Genomic DNA, 26,651 nt, shown 5'->3' on the forward strand with positions numbered 1-26,651 from the left:
AAACTATTTACTGAGACAGAAAAGAAGACAGAAATAACAGTAATGATAATAATATAGAGGTATTTACTAAATAAGTAAAGCACAAAGCAATTTTTACCACCAGCCAACCAATGGCTAGCCAGTCTCCAAGCAGCGGTTGTCCCCAGTCTGGCCAGCACCCCATCCTTCAATAGTTTTTGATGTCATATCTTGTAATATGATATAGAATATCCCTTTGGCCAGTTTTGGTCAGCTCTCCTGGTCCTGTCTCCTCCCAGCTCCTTGAGTCCCCCAGGTCTCTCCCTGGCACAACAGAGGTATTGAGACAGCACTGTCACAGTACAGCACTGCTCAGCATCAACTAAAATATAGGTGTGTTTTCAGCATTTTTTTTTCCTAAAGCCAACACATAATAAAAAACACAATAATAAAAATTAAGAAAAAATAATAATAAAAAATACCAGACACCATGAGAAAAAACAACTGTGTACCAACTGAAACCAGGACAATGTTAGGCAAAAAACAATCCTGGTTTTCTGAAAGTAGAAAGCAAACCTGCTGATTAAAACTTACATGAGTAAAGATATTATCACAATTTAAACCTCTTGTATAAAGTAGTAAACTTAAACCACACTTTTAAGGAAATAGACTTCTGACAGCATTTCTTACTCTATTAGCTTACTAGTTAGCTTTTGTGTTTTACTCACTATAATAGGTATTTTAACATATATAGAATAACAGTGTGTACTGTCGAACAAACTGAAGAGAAGAAATTTTAAAGAACCTTACTTAGGTGAGAGACATATGCAGATTGAATCGGCTTTTCAAACACTCAGCATTAATTGGTAACAGAGACCAGATGAAATCAGCTGAGTTCCCTTAGCCTTCTGCAAATACCTTCGCATCTTCAAGTTTCACTTGGTGTAATTGTAACAACAGGTGTACTGTTATTCAACTCTCAAATGTGGTGTTAACTTCATTAGCTTGTGTTTGTACAGTGTTTTAAGCTTCTCATTAGAACATCCACAGAGGTATTTTTGACTAATGAGGCACTATTGCTATAACCTATCATTGCACAATTCCAGCTTCAGTAATGATGTAGCCAAAGGTGGGGCAAATTCTTCTAAGTGATAAACACTGCTATAATCATCAGTTGTCATGGTCAGGTGTTATAGAAATTCTTGCCATTATGCTGGAAATTTAAACAAAAATAATATTAATAATTTTAAAAGATAAACAAGAAAATCTAGACATAGCTGGTAAACATCTCACCCACTAGCAGTAGAATGATGCAGCCTACAGCCTCATCACAAAGCCTGAGCTGCTGGCCAGGGTGCTCTGTCAAAAATGCATTGGGCTCCAGCCCCTCAACCCACTCCTTCCAGCACCACCCTCCACAGATACAGTGCTATCTTCCCCCCATAATGAAATGGAAGCAGCTCCAGAGATCTGGATATGCAGTCTGCTCAAAACAAAGCAAAAAAAATCCTGTATTCAATACAGTGTTTGCTTCTGAGCTAGTTTTCTTCAGGACAATACACTTCCCAAGGTTATCTTTCCCCCCAAGAAGGAAAGACAATGGATTTGCGTAATTTAAATCCCATACAAAGCTAAATATAATACAGTATTAAAGGGAAAAGAGCCACACCTCAATCTTACTTCCTCTTTTTATCCAATAAGTCTTCTAATTATTGTCATTTAGAGAAAGAAAAGAAGAAAAAAAGTGTTGCCTTCAACAAAATTTCACAGAGAAACACAACAAATTAAATAGATCTTCACATATGCAGGAACTTAAATTTATTTCTGAAAAGATACTCAAGAGGAAAATGGTTCATTTGTTTTTAAGATGTAATTTTATTTCACATTTAGGAAGCAGTGTACTGTACAATCACATAAGATAGTCAGCCTCTCTGATTCTTTCTTGTGCTTGTGTCAGGTGTAATAAAAATACAGGGTAGAGTTTGTTAGGGAATTTAACTATGGGACTCATATTAAGACAGGACAGCTAGGCATCAGAGTAGTATGTTGTCATCTTTCTGATAAAGAACATAAAAATACAGATTTAAATTTCCTGAATATTTATTTTTCTCATGGTTTAGTCTAATCATTTACTGATTAAGTCAAATCAATCAAATCAGATTTCCTACCAGTGACGTGTTTTCCATACTTTCTGTTAGGGTCACTGTCGCAGCACAGGATTATCCTACAATGATCTGACTACAAGCGGGATGAATTATATGAAGTTTTTGTTCACCTCAGTGAAGTTCTACTAAATGCCTCAAATTCTCATCATGTTTTAGCAGTTTTCTGAACTGACATGCTAGAGTTGGCCTTGCTAGAGTTTTGTTCCTGTTATGGTCTTTTTGCTATTTTTCTTACAGCTGTATTAACAGCTGTTATCTCATTGTGTGTCCCACATGTGATTTTTGGCTCATGCCTCTTCCTGGTACTGCTACACTGGATAAACACTGCTGGAATTCTGATATTTTATTCACTAATGTGTTCAGTCACATAGACTTCAAAACAGAGTGTCAGTGCATGAACAATGATACCATTGCACATGTGCAGACCCGTACCTCATTTACAAATTGCAGTGTTTCATAAAACAGAGTCTAAATAAAAGGCAGCCAGCATAAGCTATGCTTATAGCTTAGATATGATGACCATTCTATGGATAGGCTGAAAGTTTCAGCATTTCACTGAACTTAACATAATTCACCTTAGCAGTCACCATCCTGGGGAAATGAAGAACCTCCTCATTCTCAAAAGCATTTTATTGCAGGCTGTAATGCTTAAAGTTGCCATAGAAAGAAGAAAAAGAAAGGTCACTTAATGTTACAATCAGAAAAAAAATGATCAGCTTTTCCGCAGCTTTGGCCAAGGCCAATGCCATTAGATAAATGTGGCTCCATGCACCCTCCTACTGATCCCCATTATTCCATGTTTCAAAACCAAATAATTATGCACAAGGTTATTCCACACTTACAGTCTGTAAATCCTGAGATTTAGGACAAGCTGATAAGACATCCTCTCATCAATTCCTCCGCTCTTCATTGTAAAATCTATAAAGTTTTGTTGCTATACTCCAGACAAGACATAAACTGTCTTAAGTTGGACATAAAAGCATTGACTACAATCTCAAATCACTAGAATGACATCCTGCCATGAATGTAACAGCTGGTTTCTTGATCTAATTTATTCTTGGGTTGTAATAAAATTGAGTGTTTTCTTCAGAATGGAGTTTCAGATCTCTCTTTTTCTCTGTCTAATGAAGTCTTATTATCATCACTTTAATCTGTAGTTTTTAGGCAGTTTATCAGTCATCTGTCTTTCTCAGCATAACCAAAGTTCTCACCCAGCATACCCAGAATTCACCACTTTTTTTTCCTCCCTATCTGATAACGTGATTCTATTTTGTCATCATACAGTGGTTTAGACTAAATGTGATTACATTTGTTACTATACTTCATTGTATGTCTTTATTCAGAAGAAATACTTTGGTGACTGAGAAAGAAAAAACAAACCACCGTTTATTTTCCTTGATCAGTGTGCTTTGAAAAAAATAAAATTAAAAAAAAAAAGAGAGAGAGAGAGAGAGCATCACAATAATAGAAAATAAAAGAGAACTGTAAATTTCTTAGAAGGAATTGTAACCATTCAGCAGTGTCTGTGCAGGCAGAATAAAACTGTATGAGGTTCAAGGACACAAGTGACTTATTTTTCTTCTGTCTACCTATCAGAATCAGTTGCACTAGACTCCACAACACATAGTCTAGTAGGTGAGCAATAACTGAGTATTAGAGGCAAAGGTCAGAATTAAGGGGTATAGTTCAATAACTGAGGAAAACATACACATTTGGCAAGGTATGGGGTTGGAAAAAAAAAAAAAAGGTAGATTAGAGGAAGAAAAACAACAAATAAAGAGAAAACCTACTTCTGTGATACAGGGTACCAAGAAAAAATCCAGAAAATGGATTCAAGCTTGCACACCACTGTGCTGCCACTTTCTTGAGAACATGATGAACAATTCTCTGAGAAGAAGTCAGTGCAGAGCAGATAGCTACACCACCAGGAGTATCAGCTTCTCCCTACACCTGATCCATCACAACAGAACAAGGAAAGATATACTGACAAAATTGGTGTCCATTAACTACTGCTAAGAGATCTGAAAGAAACAGCTAAATGAAGTACTGTCTGCCACATGCCTATGTATGTAGGTCACTCCAAAAGTCCTATTTAAGTCACTCCAATGAGTCCTATTTAAGTCCATGGAAACTACAACAGATATAAATAGTACAGTAACACTACTTCATAGAGCAAATTCTCAGCTACAAAACACTATTTTTCAACATAGACACCACTATTAGCTATATGTATTTTTGTCAGCAATGAGAAAGATCCTGCATGTCATGCTTATAAAAATCTGTGGCAGTGAACGTGACTCACTGTCACTGCTTCCACTGCTGAAAGGCACCACTCACTCCCTCACTGACAACCATCGTCTGGTCTCAGTTCACATCAGTGAATGTCTCTGGGTGCAATTTTTTCCTCGTGGAGGAATTCAATGACACATCTTTGCTTCATACATACTTTCACATGAGATGCTATTCTGTCAGACCCTTAGCTGCCATTTGTTGAACACCAAGAAAATGTAATAGAATACTGGTGGGAAGGTTCACCCTCTACTGCCATACCACCAATATCTGCCTTTGACATCATGGACCAACATAATAAAATAGGAGGCATCACTTTTGGAGCAGCTCTTGAAGGTGTAAAGTGTATAGCAACCTAAAACTGCCCTAGGAAACTTTATGGATACAAAGACTCCAAGAGTGAATGTGGCTGCCTTAAAAAATGGCATAGTTACTTACAAAGTGCAATGTTTGCATATATATATATCACACTGGGACAATCCACCAGCTGACCTTACACCTGAGAACCCCATCCAGTAAAAATTGCAAGAATTCAGGTTTTATCTCTTACACAGCCTTCCAAACCAAACTATTCATAGGTTCATAGGTTCATTAGGTTGGAAAGGACATACAAGATCATCTAGTCCAACCATCCTCCTATTCTAATGATTTCTTAATGTGAGCCCTCTTAACAATAATCAGCTGCAAGGTGGAGGGTAATATCCCACACATTTGTTTCAGTTCTCATGGCCGCACATAATGCCAGTGTTTCTGTAACAAAGTTCATGTAGTTAGATAATACCACCTGTGAAGCCGCAGGAATGTGTAGCTCAGCAGCCAAGCACCTGATCTAGTAGGAATAGCACCAGCATGGAGAAACCCAGAAACTCTTCAGTACAAATGTTGAAGGAAATTCTCTACAGATGGCGTGATTTGAATCTGTAACTGCCCAGAGAAGTTGTGGATGCCCCATGCCTGAAGGTCTTCAAGGCAAGGCTGGATACTATCTTGGGTAGCGTGTTGATGTCTGGTGTTGGCAACCCTGCTCATGGCAGGGGATTGGAACTAAATGGGCATTAATGTCTTTTCCTACCCAAACCGTGCTACTATTCTGTGATTCCATAAACATACTCAATGTAATTATGTTATTGAAGGCTGGAAAGCACACACCTAATGTGTGTTAGCACAGGACAGAATGCAGCAATTTAGAAGAGAGGGTGCTTGGTAGGAGAACTTATCTGTTCTGTGGACAGCAGTATGGAAGCATAAACTTTAAGGGAATGAAATAATGCCACAGTTGCTCCTTGCTGGGAAAAATAATAATAATAATAAAAAAAATAAAAATCCTTCAGTTATCTATGCATTTATCTCTTTTATCTATTGATAGGAAAAATAAAAATAAAAAAATAAAAATCAGTCACACTTTTACTGTACTTACTCTTTAATGTCCAGAAGGAGCACAGTTCTCTTTCTTTTTATGACAAATTTTCATTACACTTCCATATATTAATAATTTGTTTTCAAATGTAAATATTTAATACTAATGATTTACAAGTTCATTATGTCACTTAGGTTTTCTAATCAGTTCTAATGATGCTTGTTTCTTTAAAAAGAACAAGGACTTCTTATCACAAGTGGGAGGATGTCAACAAAACACCAGAGCCAAGGCTGATTCTCCTTGTGACTAGAAGAAGAAAAGAGTTTCCTTTGATATATTTGTTGAAGTTTATAACACTTGTTGCGTAAAGTAGGAATATATAGGAATAGAGACATACTGCATGGCTCACCAGCCCTGTGTCTGTAACCTGTAATCAAGAGCATCAGGTAGAATCAGGAAAAAAAGAAAAAAGAAAACAGGAAAAAAAAAAAAAAGGCCCAGATGGCAGGAACAGAATACAAATAGCACAGCCACTGATAGAGGTAGTCATTCTGAAATTTTAATTCAGGAAAATTTTAAGCAGTTTGATCACTGCTCCTTAATCCAAATGGCTTGATTTGTTCCATCTCACAGAAGACACCTAAAAGAGCTGGGAGTATATATTTCACTCATTTCTTTCAAGAAGAAAAAATAAAATAAAATAAAATAAAATAAAATAAAATAAAATAAAATAAAATAAAATAAAATAAAATAAAATAAAATAAAATAAAAATAAGTCATTTATGTGGGATTTTCACTTTGGAGAAGATGGTTGTTTCATGTTTATGACTGCTTCTTTACTTTAATGCTATTTCTGTGTTTCTGCAGTTACTGTTTTTCTTATTTCTGCCATTTGTAGGTTTCATTATCATTTGTTTAATCGTGATCCAATATAAAATTTGTTTTTAAAAAATTAAAAGGACTGCATTTTTAATAATGGAAAAAAATAGTAACAATGAACAGAAAGAGAGAAATATCCAGATAGAATCAGAGTTTGAGAAGATTTCCTTCAGCTCACTAATAAAACATGAGAACATTCCAAACGTTATCATATTGCTTTAACATTTATTTATAGATGCTGAGAAATAAAGGAGAGAGCTGAGAACAGAGGGAGCTACATTCCACGTGTTTGTTCAGTCTTACTATAAACACTTATTACCATAAAGATCTGGAAGATTAGCAGAAGTTCTGGAGTCCTTGGAATGTTAACTAAATATTATACCTTGCTTACTGTTTCTTTGATTAACCTAATCATTTATAATCATCTTCAACAAACAGCAATCCATGCAAATTTGCAGGTTTTTTTTACTGGTTTTGTCCAGTAGGTGCTTGGTGCATTAGGGTTAAAAGCTTATCTGTATTTAAGCTTAACAGCACTGACTTTATATTATGGCAGCTACATGCAGGCATTTGCAAAAATAAATTACTGCAGAAGTGCAATCTAATGTCATGTCAGAACGGGTGGATATAGTAACTTCTGAAAGATATACTATTATATTGTTCAAATTCGTATAATTAGAGACAGGAAGATAATCCACAAAGCAGAATTTCTGAGACAACATTAACACTTCTGGTAAAAGTCTGTCAATGAGGCATCAGCTGAATCAGAAATTGTTTTATTATTTTTTTATTAATTCATAAAAAACAATTTATTGTTATTAATGCTTACATGCTGCACCCAGGCTTGCAGAGATTTATTACAAAGCAAATTTATGAAGTGTTCAAGATAAAAGATAAAACTAGCTTGTTATGTCACATGATTTGTCACTTATTAACTGAATTTAAAAACCAGCCACAGCTGTAACCAGACCAGGAATGCATTTCCCACTGCAGTGAAAGGCTGTGCATTTGACAGACCACTACAGACCAACCAGAAGCCACCTAACTCTGTAGTCAGCCCCATTAAAATGATGAGAAAAGGGAATTCTTTGAATGATTCCACTTTCGAAAGTCAGAGCAGCTTCCGAAAGTCAAGCAACAACCCACCAGCCAGCCCTACAGAGAGTTCTGGATCAGTATTTATGAGGTAAATTCTGAGATTTTTGAGTACTCTATACATATTTAGTGCCGGGATGGAAAGTACAACAGCACAGGAGGGTATGGGGACAAAGAGATAAACACAATGGTGAAAAACCTCTTCATTTTTGAAGGCAATGCATACAGAACTTATCATATGATTTGACTTTGTTCACTGCACTGGAAAATGAAGAGTAATAGTGAGTGTAAATGGAACATTTGTAAGAAAGGATAGAAGGGTGCTGTTTCCTCTTTGTGTAACTATTACAGTGATGTGGGACTATGAATGTGTACTGTACGCTAATACACTCAAGTCTTAAAATGACCTATGAGGGTCACCAAATCACTGATATTTCAGTGGATCTCTGTATAAAAGAAATTTAAACTAGGTTAGAACACAATTTGAGAATGTATTTTTATGTGTGTATTGGCCTATAGCTCATGTAAGCTACAGGGTTTTATGATTGAACAACCACCAAGAAAAAAAAAATCTCTTTTCTTTGGACGTGTGCACTTGCTTGATCATGGGATTACAGATGCACTGTAAGGAATATTTCTAAACAAATCATGCATATTTTAGACAGCATAGATAAATGAGGAAATGCAGTGTCAAAGAATCACTAACACACAAATATGGGATTTGAAGGGATCACTTGCACGTATTGTTTGTGTGATTAAATTAGATTTCTTTGTAGCAGGGTGACAGCTCATATTAGTAAGTGGGTAACAAGTATAAATAAGCCTGCTGGCCTCATTTTTTTCATTCTGTGAAATGTTTTGACAGCTTTTTGAGACTTCATCTGTTTGTCTTTCTTTCCAACTTAATTGTCCATCAGCCTGAACAAAGACTGAGTAACCAGAAATTCAAAGTCCTAATTGGATGTCTTGGGGACTACTAAGGTTAAGGTTCAAGCAGGTTCAAGCAATAAAGTTAGAGATAAGTACTTACCTACTACTTTCTAAAATGTGTATTTTCTTCATATCTTAACTATGAGCACCTGTAACACTAGTTACCATTCAATGTCTTGTGTCTGGAATTTGGTGACCACTTTACATAACCTTTCTATGCAGAACGTATCTAGCTAATTATTTTTCCCAGAATAATATAACTCTGGTTCTGATTCAGACAAAAGCATAGATCTGTTCAGCTTATTATTCACAAACCTCTGTGACAAAGACTGTGAAAGGACCCATATAATTATGAATTCTTTCATGTCATCTTGTTCTCTTGCATTCCGCTCCTTAAGTGTGCTGTCTTCAGAGTAAGAGCAATATCTTCCTCAGCTCCTGGAGAATCTAGGCAATTGTTTCTTATGAAAGATTTATTTATTCTCAAAGAGCCTGCACTACCATTCATCTCCTTACATGCTTAATACACTATATTGTTGCATTTTAGAGAATGGCAGATGTCTGAAAGCTTTTCTTCACAAAAATTATCACTGAATTTAGACATATGATGAATGAGTAAAAGCATCTACACCCCTTAAAGGAGGTATTTGTGTATACATCTTTACAACATGTAGATATGATTGTATAAATGTAAGCAGATTATTCATTACATAATGAACACGCTCCAGGGCCTCAATGTCCTTCTTGTAGTGAGGGGCCCAAAACTGAACACAGTACTCGAGGTGCGGCCGTACCAGAGCTGAGTACAGGGGGATGATCACCTCCCTGCTCCTGCTGGCTACACTATTTCTAATACAGGCCAGGATGCTGTTGGCCTTCTTAGCCACCTGGGCACACTGCCGGCTCATGTTGAGCCGAGCATCAACCAACACCCCCAGGTCCTTTTCCTCTCTAAAACATAATGAACATAAACTGTTTCATCCCTTAGACTGAAATCTCCTTGCTGCACTTGGATTGAAAATTTTCTCCACATAATCTAAGTACAGAGACATTTGAATGACATTCAGGAGGTACTGAGGCTTCTTATTTAAGTCCATGAAAACTACAGCAGATACAAAGACCACAGTGATGCTACTTGATAAGCAAATTCTTGGATATACAAAACACTATTTTTCAAAATAGTCACCACAATTAGCTACACATTTTCACCAATGATCACGAGCAAGATCCTGCATACCATGCTGATAAAAATATGCACCATTGAAGGTGATCATAGTAGTTGTCACCACTACTGAAATGTACCACGAACCACCTCATCGTGCTGCATCCATTGTTTGATCTCCATAAATGTTCAGCAAGCATTGTTGAATGTCACTGGGTGCAATATTTTCTACATGGGAGAACTCAGCATCACACATTTACTTCATCCACAACTCCATGTCAGATGCCATTAACTTAGCTCTTCCTGCTTAGTTGTTCAATGCATTAAATGCTGATTATAAATATAAGAAAGAAAGGGAGAAAGAAAAGGAGAAAGAACACAAATTTTACGACCATGAAATTTCATACTTTCACTAGAAATGGCAATATGTACACATCACAGATTTCTAACAATGCCATTCATTAATAAACCAGGGCATGGCTTGGGTGTCTAGCATTTTTGATCACCCTGACTGCATTGGGTAAAGAGGAAATGTTATGAGCTGCTTGTAAAACATATAACATAGTTAATGTATGCAAGTAATAAAATCTTTTTCTAAAAGATGTATTTTTTACTAAAACATCAAAAGAAAAACAAACATAAAACTTGTGGGATATAAGAGTTTAGTTCTTTTAAACTAATGCATCAATGACTCGTTTAACAGAATAGATTACAATTCCAAGTTCTTAAGGTGTTCAGTGAGATTTTTGATGAAATTTTATTCCTCCTGTACTTCATCCCTGCAAACAGCTGTACACAAATCTGCATACTGTCAAAAAGTGATGACATGAATAAGGTATGACTGTGAAGAGAGAAATATTATTCTCCTCTAAGTGAGGTCTTATAAAGGTTTAGTAAAGACACATGATCAAATCTTGAGTTTAATATTTGATTGCAGTTCATTGCATTCCATTTGAAATTTCACAGGTCAGGTATTTATGTTGTCTGAAAATGGAGTCACAAGTATACAAAATATATATACATATTTTAATAGTCTTGAAGCTTATTTTCTAACTCCTTAGTCAAAACAGAAGCAAGACTGAATGTTTTCCCCTGTTTACTAGTCTGTGTTTAGGCAATGTATCTGAATGCATGTCAGAATGCATATCAGAATACATAGTTGCTACAAATCTATTTAGCCTGATTTCAGGCAGTACCAATCACACACCAATGTGTGGCTGTTGCTGAGCAATGAGTGCCTGGGGCCAGTCTGCTAAGTGAAGAATAGCCAACTCTATGATGGTGTATTGATGCACTATGCATTTTCTTTTCATGCTAAGTGGGGAAGAGCCACCTCTGTGATGGTGTATTGGTACACCCTGCATTTTCTTTTAATGTGTTGTGTAAGTATGCAGTATGCCTTCTGCAACTCTTCACAATATGTTGTGTGAAGGGCATTGATATCAAACTGGAAGTAAATGTGTTAATAAAGTACACATAAAATATGTTACACACTCACTATGAGGGAGGCTGATACACATTATTAACACTCCATAAATGCTGTGAGAGAATACCTCTGCTTTTCTTTCTGGGTAGCAGTGTAGTCTGTTGCATTCATTTGCTTCAGTATTCAGGCACAACGAACACCCTTAGCACTCCTCACAGTTTGTGGTGAGAAATTCTCCATCTAGCTATGAATCCAGTCTACTTTATATGCCTTACACATCTACCTCCTTGTCTAAAGTGTAATACAACCTCTGCAGTAAGCTAGGCTACTTTCAAAAACAACAACAGATACTGATAAGTAGATACAATTCTAGCAAAAAAGATAAAGTAAAACATATAACCTGGGTTAGGTCTCTATAAAACAACCTCAGACTTCTAAAAATGAACAAGTTGCTAAAATATTAATCCAGCCAGGGAAGAGAGATCAGGTGGCCAAAACAGCTTTTCACTCTATACAGAACTGCACAATTCACTGTGTTCTGGCATTAGCAATTAACTACTATTTACAACTTTTATTAATTGCATGTGACTTTATTTTCTATCAACATAAACCTTACCTCAGAATTTTCAAGTGGAATATATAGAATTGCAATCAAAAACTTGATCACTTTTCTTTACTGGACTCTTTTAAGACCTCTCATAATAGAGAGAAATATCCCTTGCTTTGCAATCACACCTTGTTCATGTCATCATTTTTTGGCATTATGTACATTTGTGAGCAATCATGTTCAAGTATGAAGAACAGGAAGAGTAAAATGTCATCATAAATATCTGGTGGACAATCTGAGAACTGACTAAGAACTGCAACTACTGCCATCAAACCAGCCAGATACATTAGTTTCCCAAAAGCAAGGACATGTATCTGACTAATTTTTTGGGGTTTGTTGCCCTTTTTTGGGTGCATTTGTTTTAATTAAAAATATTAAACAATGAAATATTTGTTGTTACATATGTGAATTTTATTACATTTTTTTAGTGAGGGCTGCTTTGAAAGTAATGCCTCCTATTTTATTATATTGGACAACAATGTTAGAGGAAGATGATGGTTGTATGGCAGAAGGCAAACCTTCCCACCAATATTCCATTACATTTTGTTGCCATATGACACAGGGGGGCAGCCTGGCAAAATAGTGTCTGACACAGAAGTGTGGATGAAGTAAAGGTGTGCCACTGAATTCCCCAATTTAGAAAAAATTGCAACCATTGAGATTCCTCAATGCTTGCTGAACGATTATGGAGACCAAACAATGGATGTGAGCATGGTGAGGCAGTGGGTTGAGCATTCCAGCACTGGTGAGCATGGTGAAAATGTATAGCTAACAGTGTTGACTGTATGGAAAAAATAGTGTTTTGCACCTGAGAATTTGCTCTATCAAACTGTTACTGTGCTCTTTGTATCCATTTTCATTTCCATGGACATAAATAAAAGGCATTACTTCTGGAGCAACCTATGCATGTGTAACCCAAGATGAATTCCCTCTTTACAGTGTGGCCCAGGGAGGTCAAAGTGTTGAACACCCATGGTAAAAGAAAACATAGCAAATGGGATAGTGAGTGGTGATCTTACCAATATTTTACAATTTTTGTTTCTATGTGATTTCATATGTATCAAATTGGTTTTTTTTTTATCATGACAGCTTTTCCCACTACTTCAACTCTACTTTTTCATTCTCTGCTGTTTTGCTGTGTTTGACCCTTTAATGTAGACTTTTCAGGGCAGGAACAGGAATAGATCCCTTGCAATTTTTTTATTTTTATTTTTTTGCATATGTTAAGACTCACTGTGCCTCACTAAATAAAAACAAAGCTCTTGATCATATTCCACCCACATGAACAGCTGCACATCTGATAGTTTAATGTAACACATTCTGAATCATGTTATTTAGATTAACATTGGAATGCATTATTGTGTTCTGCAGTTGTTGCATCACACACATTTTGACAAAGCTACTTATGAAGTTTCTTTTTCAAACCCTCCAAAAAGAACAAGTTAGATAAGCCCCTTTTTACTTCCACTGACAGAAACTTACATTAACAGAATGTAACAAAATAGGAAGGAGACACTAAAGAATTGTAACTTTGCCAGAACCAAGTCTCTGACAGGAGTGGAGATATCATTATATGGGATCAAGTATTATTCACTTTAAATAACTAGGCTGCAAGCATCCACATATTTCAATGTAACTTTATTTTTACAGCAAATACCTTGGCTATTCAATACAAAATGCTTTGCATACCTCAGTAATGGAGCCAGCCAAAACTAGAGCAAGAGATTAAGCTCCAGGAGACAAGCAAGAACCTCTTTTTCTTTTGTCACTATGGTCTAGGAATGAACCTCTGGAGAGGAGTGAGCAATACAGGCAGCAGTAGCATTTCTCTCACATAACTAAACCTGCCAGAGATTGAAAATCAAAGCACTCAAAATGTGACTGATTTTATTTGTTCAAATATTTAGACATCAGATTCTCACAACACTGTAAATCAGCATTATTCTGCTGGAGAAAGCAGAACAACATAGAAGGACTGAAATAGCAGCTGAAACATTTTTAGCGCATCCCAGTAATGAAAAGCCTTCAAAAACAAGACAAAGGGCAGGCAGTTACTTTTCCTACTGACTCCAGACATACTATGCATACTATGGTTGCACATGCGGATAGTGAGAATAATTCCTAGGGAACCCAAAGCCTCATAAAGGTTGTTGCACCCAAGCAAAGTGTGCTGGGTGCTAGCAGATGCAAGAAGGCTGCCTTGTTTTTAAGTTCCTGCTTTATATTGTAGCCCAGACTGTTGAAATGAGACACACATTCTGTTATCCTTTCCATGAATGGGACTTGACCAAAAAGCCAAAGACTGTCTCTGATGTAATGTGGGGAGTGAAGCTCAGCAGGCATTGTCAAATCTGCTCAGGTACTGAGTAGGGTAGCATGAGGCAGCAGAATTTCAGAGCTACAGGACCAAACAGATGTGGATTATGTTTTCTATAGCCTACGGGTCATTGTTTTCCACATGGGCCTTGGTTTTTACACCAAGTAATGCAAAAACTTGTTACTGGTTTCTCACAGAAATTACCTATTTTAAATTCCTTCCTTTCTGTACAGCTTGTCACATGGTCTTTATAGTTTATCAGACTGGAGACAAAATACATCCAGCCCAGCTGGGATTATTCCATCTCATTTTCTCCAGGTTCTATACACCTCACCAGCTGTGGCAGCCCTGAGCCTTTTAAGCTTTGACAGTTGTTTCTCCTTAATTAGTTCTCAAATATAATGCAATGTTACTTAATACTGAGTTATTCTTCTTTTATGCTGTGGAAGCATCAAACTATCCATGAATCTTAGCAGTGCAAGTGGAACACATACTTGCATCTATATCCTACCCTAATACCCACTGAGAACACTCCTATACATATATATATTACACATAAACTACAGTGAATGGGTCTGATAGCTATGAAGAAAAACTAATAACTATTATTAATTCACTGATGTGTTCTAAGACAATAATTCATTAAAAATGACCCCTCCTTAGAGATGCTGCTTTGAACTTCTGAGATTGGCCTTTCTTAGGTCACATTCTCAAAGCCACAGACTTTTCCTGTGTGACGGTGTTTTGTGCAACTATTAGCTCCACAAATTGAACAGTTATTAAACCGTAAGGTAAGGAGTGTTTTCCATATACGTACACTCACATTTTGTGCTTCTGATGAAAAACGGCTTGCACCAAAATGCCATCATTTGGCAGCTGCGGCTGAGCAAATACTTCACTACAACCTCACCCAGCACGGGAACCTGTTAGATGTCGTCTCCTTTTGCCTAGTTTGCCAGAGCTGACCAACAGGCCTCGGGTGGTGCCGAAGAGAAGGAGCACGGAAAGTCCTCCAAGGCCTTATCAGGTGAAACGCGGGCTCATGGTCAGGCAAGCCCCCGCTGGGGCAGAGGGCTAGCGTGGCTGGTAGGCACTCCAGCCTGGCCCGGCTGAGATGGTGGGACACAGAGCCCATGCGCGAGAGTTTCCAACCTTCGCTGTGAGCAAAGACTCCTCTCTGCTGCCCTCGCATAAAACAGTAAGGAGCTTCGTCCCTCGCGCAGCCCCGGGCCGGCGGCCAGGAGGAACTGTTCTAAGCAACGCCTCCGCTACGCCCCGCGTTCCGCCCCTGGCTTGGCTCTCCTGCTCCGGCTCCGGCCCGTAGCGGTGGGACCCGCCCCGGGGCGGGGAGCGAGGGGCGGGTGCAGAAGCGGCGCGTCCCGTCCCGTCCCGTCCCGTCCCGCCGCGGCGGCGGAGGGTCGGGCAGCGCGGTGCGGTGCAGTGCCGATGGTGCTCATGACGGAGCGGCGGTGCGATGCGGAGGAGTGGAAGGCTGGGCGGACCGCCGGCCGGCGGGAGCATAGGAGAGCCCTGCATCTGTGAGTAGGACGAGGCGTGCGGAGTCGGGAGGGGCGGCCCGGGGGTCCCCGCGCGTTGGGCGCGCCGTGAAGTTGAAGGGAAAGCGGTGAGCGGGTCACTTCGAAGCGCAGCCGCTATCCACCGCTGTTTCCGGCACATTGCGGAGTTGTGCTCCGCTCCTCCGGAAGCCCTGAACTCGGCCAAAAAATGCTCGTGGCGAGCGGGGTTGGGCTTGAACCCAGCAGAAATGCCCCACAGGAAAGGAGAACTTACTGGCCGTCAAAGGGCACCGAGGCCTAGCAGCGCAAGTCGCGGAGTCGAGGGGCTGCCCCGGCGCTGCCGGTCCTCGTCGCCTGAAGCTCGCGGCTCCCGATGGCTCTTTTCCTTCCGAGGAGGCCACAGGTCGCTCGGACGGTTGTGCACTCAGGGAATGACCGTCAGGCAATGACCGTGCTCAGACCGAGCAGCTGTGTTCCTTCCCCGGCTGCTGATTCACCTGGGAGCAAGCTGTCCCAATTGTTCTGCTTGAGTGGAGTGTCTGGGAAAGATGATACTGGAAAATCTGCCGCTTTTTCATAAAAGAGAGAAAGAGAAATCATTACTCGCTCCTAACGTGGGATGATTTTTCTCCCGTGAGAATTTTTCTTCCAAAAGACATAATCTCTCAGAAAACAAAAAAAAAAAAAAAAAAGAAGAAAAACTTACCAGCAACTAGCTCCCTTTCTAGAAGGAAAGTCTGGGAAGCTCTCTGTTTTTTGTCAACAGTTGTATCCCCAGTCTTCAAGCGGGTATATTCCCACAGTTTGTATCACAATGAAATCTGTTGCCGGAAATAACTTGCTTGTCAGAGAGCAGCAATAACCAAAGTTTATTCGAAACATCCAGCGTCCTGTGAGGTACAGCCATGTCAGTGACTTCATTCTGCAGTTGGGGCCAGGAGTACTAGACAGCATAGAAAAAATCTTATGTCTGAATTAGTGCATGATGCTCTTTTATGTCCCATCCTTGAGAGGTGTAGTCTTAACCAGCATGACAAATGGAAGTGTCTCCTTTTTAGCATCACTGGTATGAGGAAGGGCTGAGTGACCTAGGTCTGTTCAGCCTGGGGATAAGAAAATTGAGAGGGGATCTGATTAATCTTCATAAATATCTAAAGGGACGTGGGAGGCAAATGGATGAGGCCAGGCTCTTCTCAGTGATGCATAACAATAAGATGATAGCCTAAGTCTTGATCATAGGGTGCTCCATACTAATATGTGGAAGAACTTTTTTACAGTAAAGGTGATGGGGCACTGGAACAGGCTGCCCAGAGAGGTTGTGGATGCTCATTCAAGACCCAGCTGGATGTCTACCTGTGTGGCCTATTGTAGGGAACCTGCTTTAGTAGGGCCATTGGACTCAATGATCTCTTGAGGTCTCTTCCAGCTCCTGCAGTTCTGTCATTCTGTGATTCTTAGCCATTGGTTTTTGTACGTACACCTAGAACATAGATATCATTTGGGGCAGCTTCTTGGTTTTTTGTTCTGCAGGCTATGTAAAGTTCAGTAATGCTGGCCCAGGCAACAGGAGAATGAAAGTACTGAGGTACCAAAAAGTTTTGGAATGTTTTATTTTAAATCAGAAAGTTGTGCAACTATGTAATAGCTAGAAACAAAGTTGGAATGTATTTGCCAATGCTATTTTAACTGTTAAGTTGATCCTTGAAGAAATGCTATGTTTGTTTGGCCCTGAGTATGCAGCTGTAAGGAGGTTCTTCAGCTGAACAACAGAGGCAGCATCTTGGTTTTGATTCTCAGAGTGCTTAGCTAGCAAAAAGTTGAGTTGCTGAAGATTTGTTTCTTTAAAAAATTTATAAATAAGCGTGTGCATGTTGGGGTGGAGGGGGTGTTCTTTCACTTCATGTGCTGCCAGAAAACAGTGTGCTACCAATAGGGCTTCTACTTGAAGCAAATTCTACTGGAGTCGTAGAGGACTGTGGAATCGTAACATTTTCCAAAGCACAAGGGAAGAGATTGATTTATGTGTATAGTTATCCGTACTTCCTGAGGGTATACTTAAAATATTGTTTTGTATCAAGATAGACTTTGAAGCTCAAAATGCTTCAGCATCCATAGTGATTTCCCAGGGGGATGGATGTTTCTGAGGACATTATATTTATCTGCAAAGTGATTCAGGAAACTTTACACAGGAAAAGTTGAACATGATCATAATGATGTAGGAGATGGGATTCTCTGCCATATTCTGTAATAGGTTCATAATCTCTACAAAGCTTGTATGACATTCGCAGAACAAAATACCCCACTAGTTTCACTGAATAGAAGATGTGTGCTGTTATTATGTATACCCAAAGTAACATTGTGCCAAAACTGTGTTATTAAGTGGAGGTCTCTGCATGTGGACTGGAAGTTCATGGGTGGAAAACACTTCAAAGTGGTCATCAATGACTATTGTATCCTAGCATGGATAGCTGGCATGTGGACTGACTCCGAGAATGAATTAATTGCTGCATTGTTCAGAGAAGACACTTATTTCTCTGACTTGTAGATGGGGTGTGTTCTCCGGAATGAACACTTGTGTTACTGCTCTGAGAAGCTGGAAGCCTCACTGCAGGGACTGCTGTTGAAACATAAGATGTATCACAGAAAGCAGTGTCACGCATTGAGGAGAAATGGCAGAGATGTAGTAACACGCAGTCCATATTCAGTGTCAGCATCTTTCTCTTTTCACGTTGTTTTCACTTGATTATGTTGTGTCAGGACAGAATTTTCTCATTTCCATAGGTAGTATTTATCCTGAGACCATTAAATCACTCTGTATTTAGGGCAAAGTACTGAATTACTGAACAGTAAGATGTTGCTAACATTAAATGGAGCAGTGCTGCAGGAACAAGGTAATGTCCAGCTACTGAATATAACTTAAACAAATGAGGAGCTGAGACTCATGACACTGAAAGATTTGGAAACTTCTTTTTTTCCTTTGAGCACGTTGGAGTGTAGGTCTTGAAGAAAATGTACTACTGAAAGCAGCAGAAAATGCTTACGCTCCAATTATGTACTTCTGGGGAAAAAGAGAATGTGATTTTATGGTGTTTTTCTCTGCATTGTGCTGCAATAACAGATGTTACCTCTTAACTATTTACCAATTGATAACTTCAAAGATTACTAGTTGGTTGACTTATGCATAAACACAGCTCATTAACTTTTTTCTTAACTGTATTACTGGAGAGAAGTATAAATGGTATAGAGGTAAGGACATAATTTATTTCTCATTAAGAGTTGGACACTCTGATCCAGATCCTTCACAGCAACTAAGCTCCTACTAATTGTTGTTTGTTTTCTTATAAACATTATTTATTGATTGTTTTTCAGAGATTGTATGAGACAGTAGATCTGTGTCTACATTCATGTTCTATACTATAAGGTTCGATATATTAGATTTTTTAATTCCTCCCTGTTAATTCTTCCTTATTCTATATGGCATCATTTGTATTGTGTGATCTGAAAATAAGGTTTTGACTGCAAAGAGAAGCATTTAAATTTGAGATAAAATAGTTTTCTGGTCTTGACAAGTTTTATTTGTTCATGATAATTGTTTTTAATTGCTCCTATATATTTTTTCTTCCTATTATTTTGTTCATGTATGTATATACTTAACATTCAGGGCAACTTTTCTTAAAAAAAAAAAAAATGCAAACTTGTCATGTGTAAGTGTAAGTATCTCTTGAACCTGAATATCTTTTCTTTGTACTGAAATGCATCACTGACTAGCCTGAAATACTCCCAAATGTGCTGCCTTTGCTCTTTATTTGTGGTCTATGAGTACTGCTTCTTGGCTACATAATACTCTTTGCAAGCACGTGTTAGGCTCTGGGTTTGATTGCTGGTGTCTGACAGTTGATACCATGCTTACTGATATCACTACTGGGACCAATAATCTCCATGGTCTGTACACGGCTGTTACCACATCCATATACTATGCTGGTTAACTGGAAAGCATGTACCCACATCATCTTAGCTAGACTGAGGCAAAAGAAGTTTTTGTTTTTGCTTTGTCTTGAAGCAGATAAAAAGCTGTCAGTCCTCAAATAAAATTTGTACCTGGCTCAGACCGTCTTTGGCCTCCATCCTTTAGAAATAACACACTAAGGAGAAGATCAGTAAGCTTCCCAGAAAACTAGAAGGAAATAATGTGCAAGATGCAGATAGACGGCAGAGAAACTCAACAGGACAGAGGATATATAGGCAGTATGAAGCTTTCCTGCTCTGTGAATGTATGGTAGAAACTTTATGGAGCAAAAGTTCCTGATGCCCCCCAAAAATCAGTCCTTTCTAAGTAGGTCTACTGTAGAGATCCATTCCTATGGCCACTTCAGTGGTTTAGCCTTCTGGCAATCTTGCCATAGAAGAAACATAGAAGAACAAATAAACAAATTTTTTTTTTTTTAGTTTAGGCTATCTATTAAAAACAGACCATATGTGGTCTTGAGGATAGTTTTGTAATTACCACTTATTTTACACTAATTGAAGTTTTGTTTGATCTTCCTCTGGATAAGAAACAATGTTGTAGTACAGAAGTCTAATAAAATTATATACTCGCCCTTTCAATTTTTGGAAATCTTAAGAGTCCATGTAAATTTGCTAGGGCCAGCATAGGCAGGAGTAAGTTTTGCCATGAGGAATGGCACGTAGGCCACAGATAATGCTCAGTAAAATGGAGAAGATTTACGGAGCATTCAGACGTAGTGTTCTCTGATGCAGAAAATAGAAAGGCAGCTTAGTCCAACAGAGATCTGGTCACCATTTGTTACATCTGATTCTAATAATACACTTTTCAAGACTATGGAAGAAAAATGATTCTATGCATGCTGTGTTACAGTCAAAGGCACTGCTGTGGTTAATGTTGGTTAGAACCATTGTTGAGTGTAACAGTATTTACTACTATGAAACAATAACTTTTGTACTGGGGACATTTATGTTGTTCTTGTCTTCTCCTTGAACACATAAATACTTAAATTATAAATACTTTGTAAATTTTGTAATACTTTGTGAAATTGTAAATACTTAATTATCTCTGCAACCTATAATTTATGGGATAATACGCATTGTTAGACCCTTGGAGAGCAGGGAGCCTCCAATAGTTACTTCGCTTCAATCAGTTTCCATCCTTAATGTAAAGTGGAATGAAACAGGGTAGGTGGACACAATTAATTAGACAATAGTTTCCATTTCTAATTGGCATTAGGCTTTGTTGTGTGCTTTTCTTGCTGGGAAAGCTACAAAACCAAACACTGTAGTTGGGCACTTCTTGCAATAAATCTTTTAAGATTTTGTGCACAAATAGTTGCCTTTTAGACAGAGAAATCTTCTTAATGATTGTAGATTATCTATTGTCAACACCAGGAATCAAATGAACTGCTACATGGTAAAACCTAGTCATACTTTTATTCATGAATATCCCGGTTGAAGAACCAAAGAACCAATTTTATTTATTTATTTTTTTGCCATGCATTTATTAGAACTGTTTATATGCAGCATATAGAATTATTATGTAACAAGAGCAAAGAAACAAGTGATTAAGTTTGGCAGCCTTAGTTTGTAACTATGAGGAGAGGGGAAGGAAATAAGGTGTTTGTAGGATTGCTGCCAAAATTCTCCTACAATCTCTAAATGTTTTGCCTTCTTAATAGCAGTTTTTAATATAATTGCTGGTGCCCAGGGTTTAGTTTGCTTGATTCTTTGTTTAGATACTGATGCACTCCATTACAACTACGTACATTTTCTTTTTTCAAAAACACAGTTAATGCTGGTAGCCAAGTCCTATATCATGTTTGTGAGGCATGTTTGTGTTTTTTCTTCAAGACAGAGATGTAGCTTCAGAGAGAGGCCAAACCTTTGTACTTCTGCTCCAGTGATCATGCCTCGCTTACATGGATACTTATGTTGTTCCAAAGAGGGATTTATGCTCTTTCTGCACAAGTTATCTAGCACATCTAATTGATGGATCTCTGTGATCCAGACACATAAAAGCCTTTGTCTTCTTTTCTACTCCCTGACCAAATCATAGATTGAAAAAAAAAAAAAAAAAAAAAACTTTCTCTCCTTTTTTTCTTATAACCTCTGGAAGCTAAAGATAACAATGCAGCTTAATCTAAAGCTGCATACTTCAATAAAACTGTGATTCTTGGATTCTATCTTCTGCTTAGTAGGGCAGAACAAGGAAATAGAAAAAAACTTTCTACCTTAAGACTGCCAGCCAGAAGGAGAATGAAAAGAATGCATGCTCCAGTCCAAATATAAAGGAACATTTTCCCCTGAGGCATGATTGTCTAACCTTTCTGCTTGCCCGGGCAGCATTGAGTGAAGAGGAATTGTCTTGGGCTGCATATAAAACACATAATATAGTTAATGTATACAAGCAACAAAACTGTTTTCTAATAAAGATATTTTTATTAAAACATAAGAGAGCAAGAAAAACACACAACTAGTGGATGACCATGGTTTTGGTCATCCATGAAACTAATGCATCACTGTATGATTTAGTGGAAGTGCTTATAATTCTTAGCTAGTTCTCAAGGTATTCATCAGATTTTTTGATAAAATTTTATTCTTCTGGTGCCTCATCCTTGAAAATAGTTGTTCACATATGTACATACTGCCAAAAAGCAATGATGTGAATAAAATGTGATTGTGAAACAAGTAATTTTTTTTCCTCTTAAGATAGGTCTTATAAAAGTCCAGTTAAGAGACGTTATGACATTTTTTTCTTCAGTTGTCTGATTGCAACTCTCTATATTACATTTGAAGATATGTGGATAATATATTTGTGTCAACTGAAAATGGAGTCACAAATATACAAAAAAATTGTCTGTTTTCTTTCAATCTTGAAAGCTATTCTCAAATTCTTTTATCAAAATGGAAATCAAGGCTGCATATTTCTCTCTATACACATAAGCCAATGCATAAAAAATGCATTAAATTATTTGCTACAACTTAAGCTTGCCATAAGTTAACTTCAAACACTGTTGTGGTCTGAAATGTGGCATAGATAAGTTGATTTTCACATTGAAGAAGGATGTTTAACTCACTTAAAGAAGTGGCAAAATCCACCAAAAATGCTAAATCTGTGAGCCATTTTTAATCTTAAAGTTCTGGAACACATACTCCTTTTGATTCCATAAATTACTTGATTGCATTTTGCAAATCATGAAATCTTTCTAGCATTTTATCCAAACATATCAACCTTCCTTCAGAAAAGTAAATGGTGTCCCCATAATCAGTATCTGTATATTTAAGAAACTCCAAGAATTGGCAATGATTCAAATCTGTTTTTGGTTAATTTGGTCATGTTGTATCTGCAATGCTGGTCCACAGATTGTGCATGTCTGCCTTAAGGGCTTTTGCTTGTTTTTGTTTTTGTTTTTGTTTTTTTCCTCAAGAATATGCCTATCAGGACAATCAGTGTTGGTCATGTGTTGGTCTTCGCCATGTCTGTATTCAGATGAATAGTTGTTGGGCACCCTGCTGTGACTTATCTCAGGAATACTGTGGAGTTCGGCAAATGTATATAAGAGGGCTTTTTCTTTTTGAAGTTGATAACTGAAATGGAAACTCTTGACAAGACAAGAAAGCGAAATGGCTTATGTTCCTGTTCTAGTGTTAACCTAATAAAATATCTTGTTATAGTGTCTCATGTTTCAGAGCACAGGGAATTCTTCTGTGTTTTCTTTTTTTTTTTTCCCCCTGTGGAACTTGATAGCAGTCTGGTTTTGATTAGACAGAGAATACAGCCAGTTAATAATAGATGGTATTTGGAACAGAGAATTTACATACTTGCTGATGACGTCTGTGGTGTCACAGTGATCTTTCTGATGTCCAAGTGTGAAAGTTGATCTGGTTATTATGTGAAATGTCTATTCAGATGAGAAAAAAAACTTACTTCCTCCGCTCTTAACGAAGTCAGAGGGCTTTCTTTTTGATGTTAACTCAAAAATTTTGTTCATTCTTTTAAGCGATGTAGGGATACAGACACCTGAAACGCTCACATGTAGTTGTGTTCCCAGAGATAGGTGTGAAATGCAGCACAATAAGTAGATCTTAAATTAATTATCTTGATATGTAAAGTAACAGTATGAAAATGTCTTTGACTACTAATAATCAGTGCTAACTGATGTCAGGTTCCCACCTATGCCCACAGATGTATTTCATGAATGATATGCATAGAGTAATTAACACATGGCATATATGTTCATGCTCCCATCAATGTCTGCATGATATTCAATTAACATGTCGCTATTTAATTTTGTCCCTGTTATGTGATATTTGGCTGTGGTTTATTAAGATGAGAATTAGCCTGCGCCTTGAATTCGAAGTTGTTGAAACTCAGTTTGGTTTACGTCAAGCATGTCAAACCCATGGCCTGCAGGCTGCATCTGGCCCAGCCCAAACTGTGCTGCAGCTAGCCCATGCCCCACACCATTATGGCGAAGGCTCTTCCCTGCTGAGCGGCCCAGCCCAGCCCTGTGCATATGCATGCGTCAGTGTGCAGTTTACACTGTCTAGCCTGAAACCAGGACGCAGGAAGGGTGCAGTACAGTGCTAAATAAAGTTATGGCAAATACCTGTGTGGATTCTGATACATTGCCTAAATACAGTCCTGTGAACGGGGAAAACTATGCAGCCTTGCTTTATTTTGTGATAATGGAACTTGAGAACTGGTTTCAAGATATATATATAAAAAAAAAAAGACAACGTTGTTTTGACAGTTTGCAACTCTATTTTCAGTCAGTGAATAAACTACCCACTGATATGGAATGCATGGTGCTGCAATAAGAAATTCAACTCAAATAAAAGTTCAATCATGTCTTTACCAAACCTTTACAAGACCTTTCTTAGATGAGAATAATATTCACTTCACAGTCACACCTTATTCATGTCATCACTTTTTGGCAGTATGTACATTCATGAACAGATGTTTTAAAGGACGAAGTGTAGGAAGAGTAAAGCTTCATCATAAATATCTGATGAACACTCTGAGAACTTGCTAAGAACTGGAACTACAACCACTAAACCAGACTGAACCAGACTTTACTTTCACAAAAACAAGGTCATATATTGCATTAGTTTTATGAGTTGGTTGCTTTTTTTTTTTTTTTTTTTTTTTTGCTTTAATAAAAAATATTTAAATTATTTTCGTTACTTAAATACATTTAACAATATTATATATTTTATGAGGACTGTTCCATTCTGAATGTAGTGTCTCCTATTTTATTCCATTGGACAATGACATCAGAGATGTGTGTTGGTGATGTGACAGTAGAGGTTGAACTTCCCCACCAGTATTCTATTATGTGTTGTTGCCATGCAGCAGATGGCTCCAGAGAGGTAGTGTGACAAAATGGCATCTGACATGGAAGTGTGGATGAGGCAACGGTGGGGAATTAAATTCCTCCATGGAGAAAAAAAAAAAAAAAAAAAAAGTCACCCGTTGAAATTAATTGGTACTTCCTAACTGTTTCTGGAGACCCAACAGTGGGTGTGAACACAGTAAGACAGCAGGTGCTGCATTTCAGCAGTGGTGATGGCAACAGTGTAGGACGCATCCCCTGCTACAGATATGTGGCAGCACAGCATACTCATTGATCTTGTTCATTGCTGGTGAAAATGCATAGCTAGCAGTGGCATCTTGTTGAAAAATAGTGTTTGGTAGCTGAGAATTTGCTCTGTTAAATAGCGTTATTGTGCTTTTTGGTTATGGTTTCCATGGTAATCAATAGGAGGCATTTCTTTCAGAGCTACCTGCATATATACAGCCCAAGGCAATTTCTACTGACTCAACATGTCCCAGGCAAGCCAAAAGGTTGAACACCCATGGTTTTACCCATTCACTTTTCAGCTTTAAGTATAGGGTATACACACCTAAGTATGTCAAAATACACAAATACCAAATGCATTATTTTGGGATACATTATGTCCTTAAAATCTATTATGGCAGCTGTTAGTCAGCTAGCTGTTGTATTGTGATTAGAGTGTAATTCATTTTCTGTCTGTTTTGATAGTTCTGGAGTCTCGGTGACAATCACTGCTTTCCAGTTGCACAGAAGTGATACTTGGTCTTAGAAATAGATAAGACTGTAACAGTATTCAGAGGCACATTTGTCTAGATGTGCTTTCTCCCATTAACAGAGCTTGTGCCTCATAGCACTGTACCATAGCTGTACAGATACCGGAGTCTATGTGAGCATTTTGCATCCAAGTGACCAAACTTTGTAGAAACAAACAGCTCTAAAATCCTTGACTATAGCACTGTTGATAGTTTATCCAGTACCATTCCAATATGCTATGAAGAGGACAGCAGGATAGTTTACAAAGAGAAAAAGTATTTTCATCAGTCCTGGGTGAAATAATTCAACTATATAAGGTATGAATGCAACCTATCACATGAAATACTTCAGAGTCCAGTTACATGACCAAAAAAAGGTTTCTTCAGTCTGGCTTGGGATAGAAAAGAGTGTTAATGGAATGACAGGACATAGCTTCTGAAAAAAGATTTACAATTCATGTTTAGGCCCAGTGAAAGGAATGCTGAGAAGATGGCTCCATAGGGGAATGGCAAGTGAAGGGATATCTGTGCTAAAGAGGTGGCCTCTGACTGCAGCACACTTAAAGAAGTGTTCCAAGCATTATTGTATATCATCATACTGCCTTTCAGTCATCTTTGCCTGAAGGCTGTCTCTGATATATTTTGAGCCTCTCCCTTTAATTTTTAGCTTTTGAATGTATAAATGGTTCATCTGAATTTATTCACATCTGCAAGTAAGAATAGCTTAAGAAACAATATCTGTTAATGTTTTGGCCTCGTGCGCAGGTAAAATTTCTTTGACCAATCCCTTTGATCTGCTTATAGCTGTCCAGTAAAAGCAATAACTACTTAAATGAGCTGAAAGATACAA

General features: G+C 38.0%; 1 protein-coding gene across 3 annotated transcripts in view; it reads left to right on the top strand.

Annotated features, from left to right (window-relative positions):
- The first annotated feature begins 7,708 nt into the window (after nt 1-7,708).
- The window catches only part of GRAMD2B (GRAM domain containing 2B), a 41,796-nt gene continuing 22,853 nt past the window's right edge, over nt 7,709-26,651 (top strand). For 2 of the 3 annotated variants that reach the window (XM_065745633.1, XM_065745634.1), the window contains exon 1: nt 15,562-15,723. In XM_065745633.1, the coding sequence (XP_065601705.1) occupies nt 15,632-15,723 (92 nt within the window). In that variant the 5' untranslated portion in view covers nt 15,562-15,631. Of the gene's footprint in view, nt 7,835-15,561; nt 15,724-26,651 lie in introns of those variants that run through there. The other variant, XM_065745635.1, reaches the window with a different exon arrangement.

This window comes from Cyrtonyx montezumae, unplaced genomic scaffold, assembly GCF_038088225.1.
Source record: "Cyrtonyx montezumae isolate F1298 unplaced genomic scaffold, pur_monq_1.0 scaffold_36, whole genome shotgun sequence".
Taxonomy (NCBI): Eukaryota; Metazoa; Chordata; class Aves; order Galliformes; family Odontophoridae; genus Cyrtonyx; species Cyrtonyx montezumae.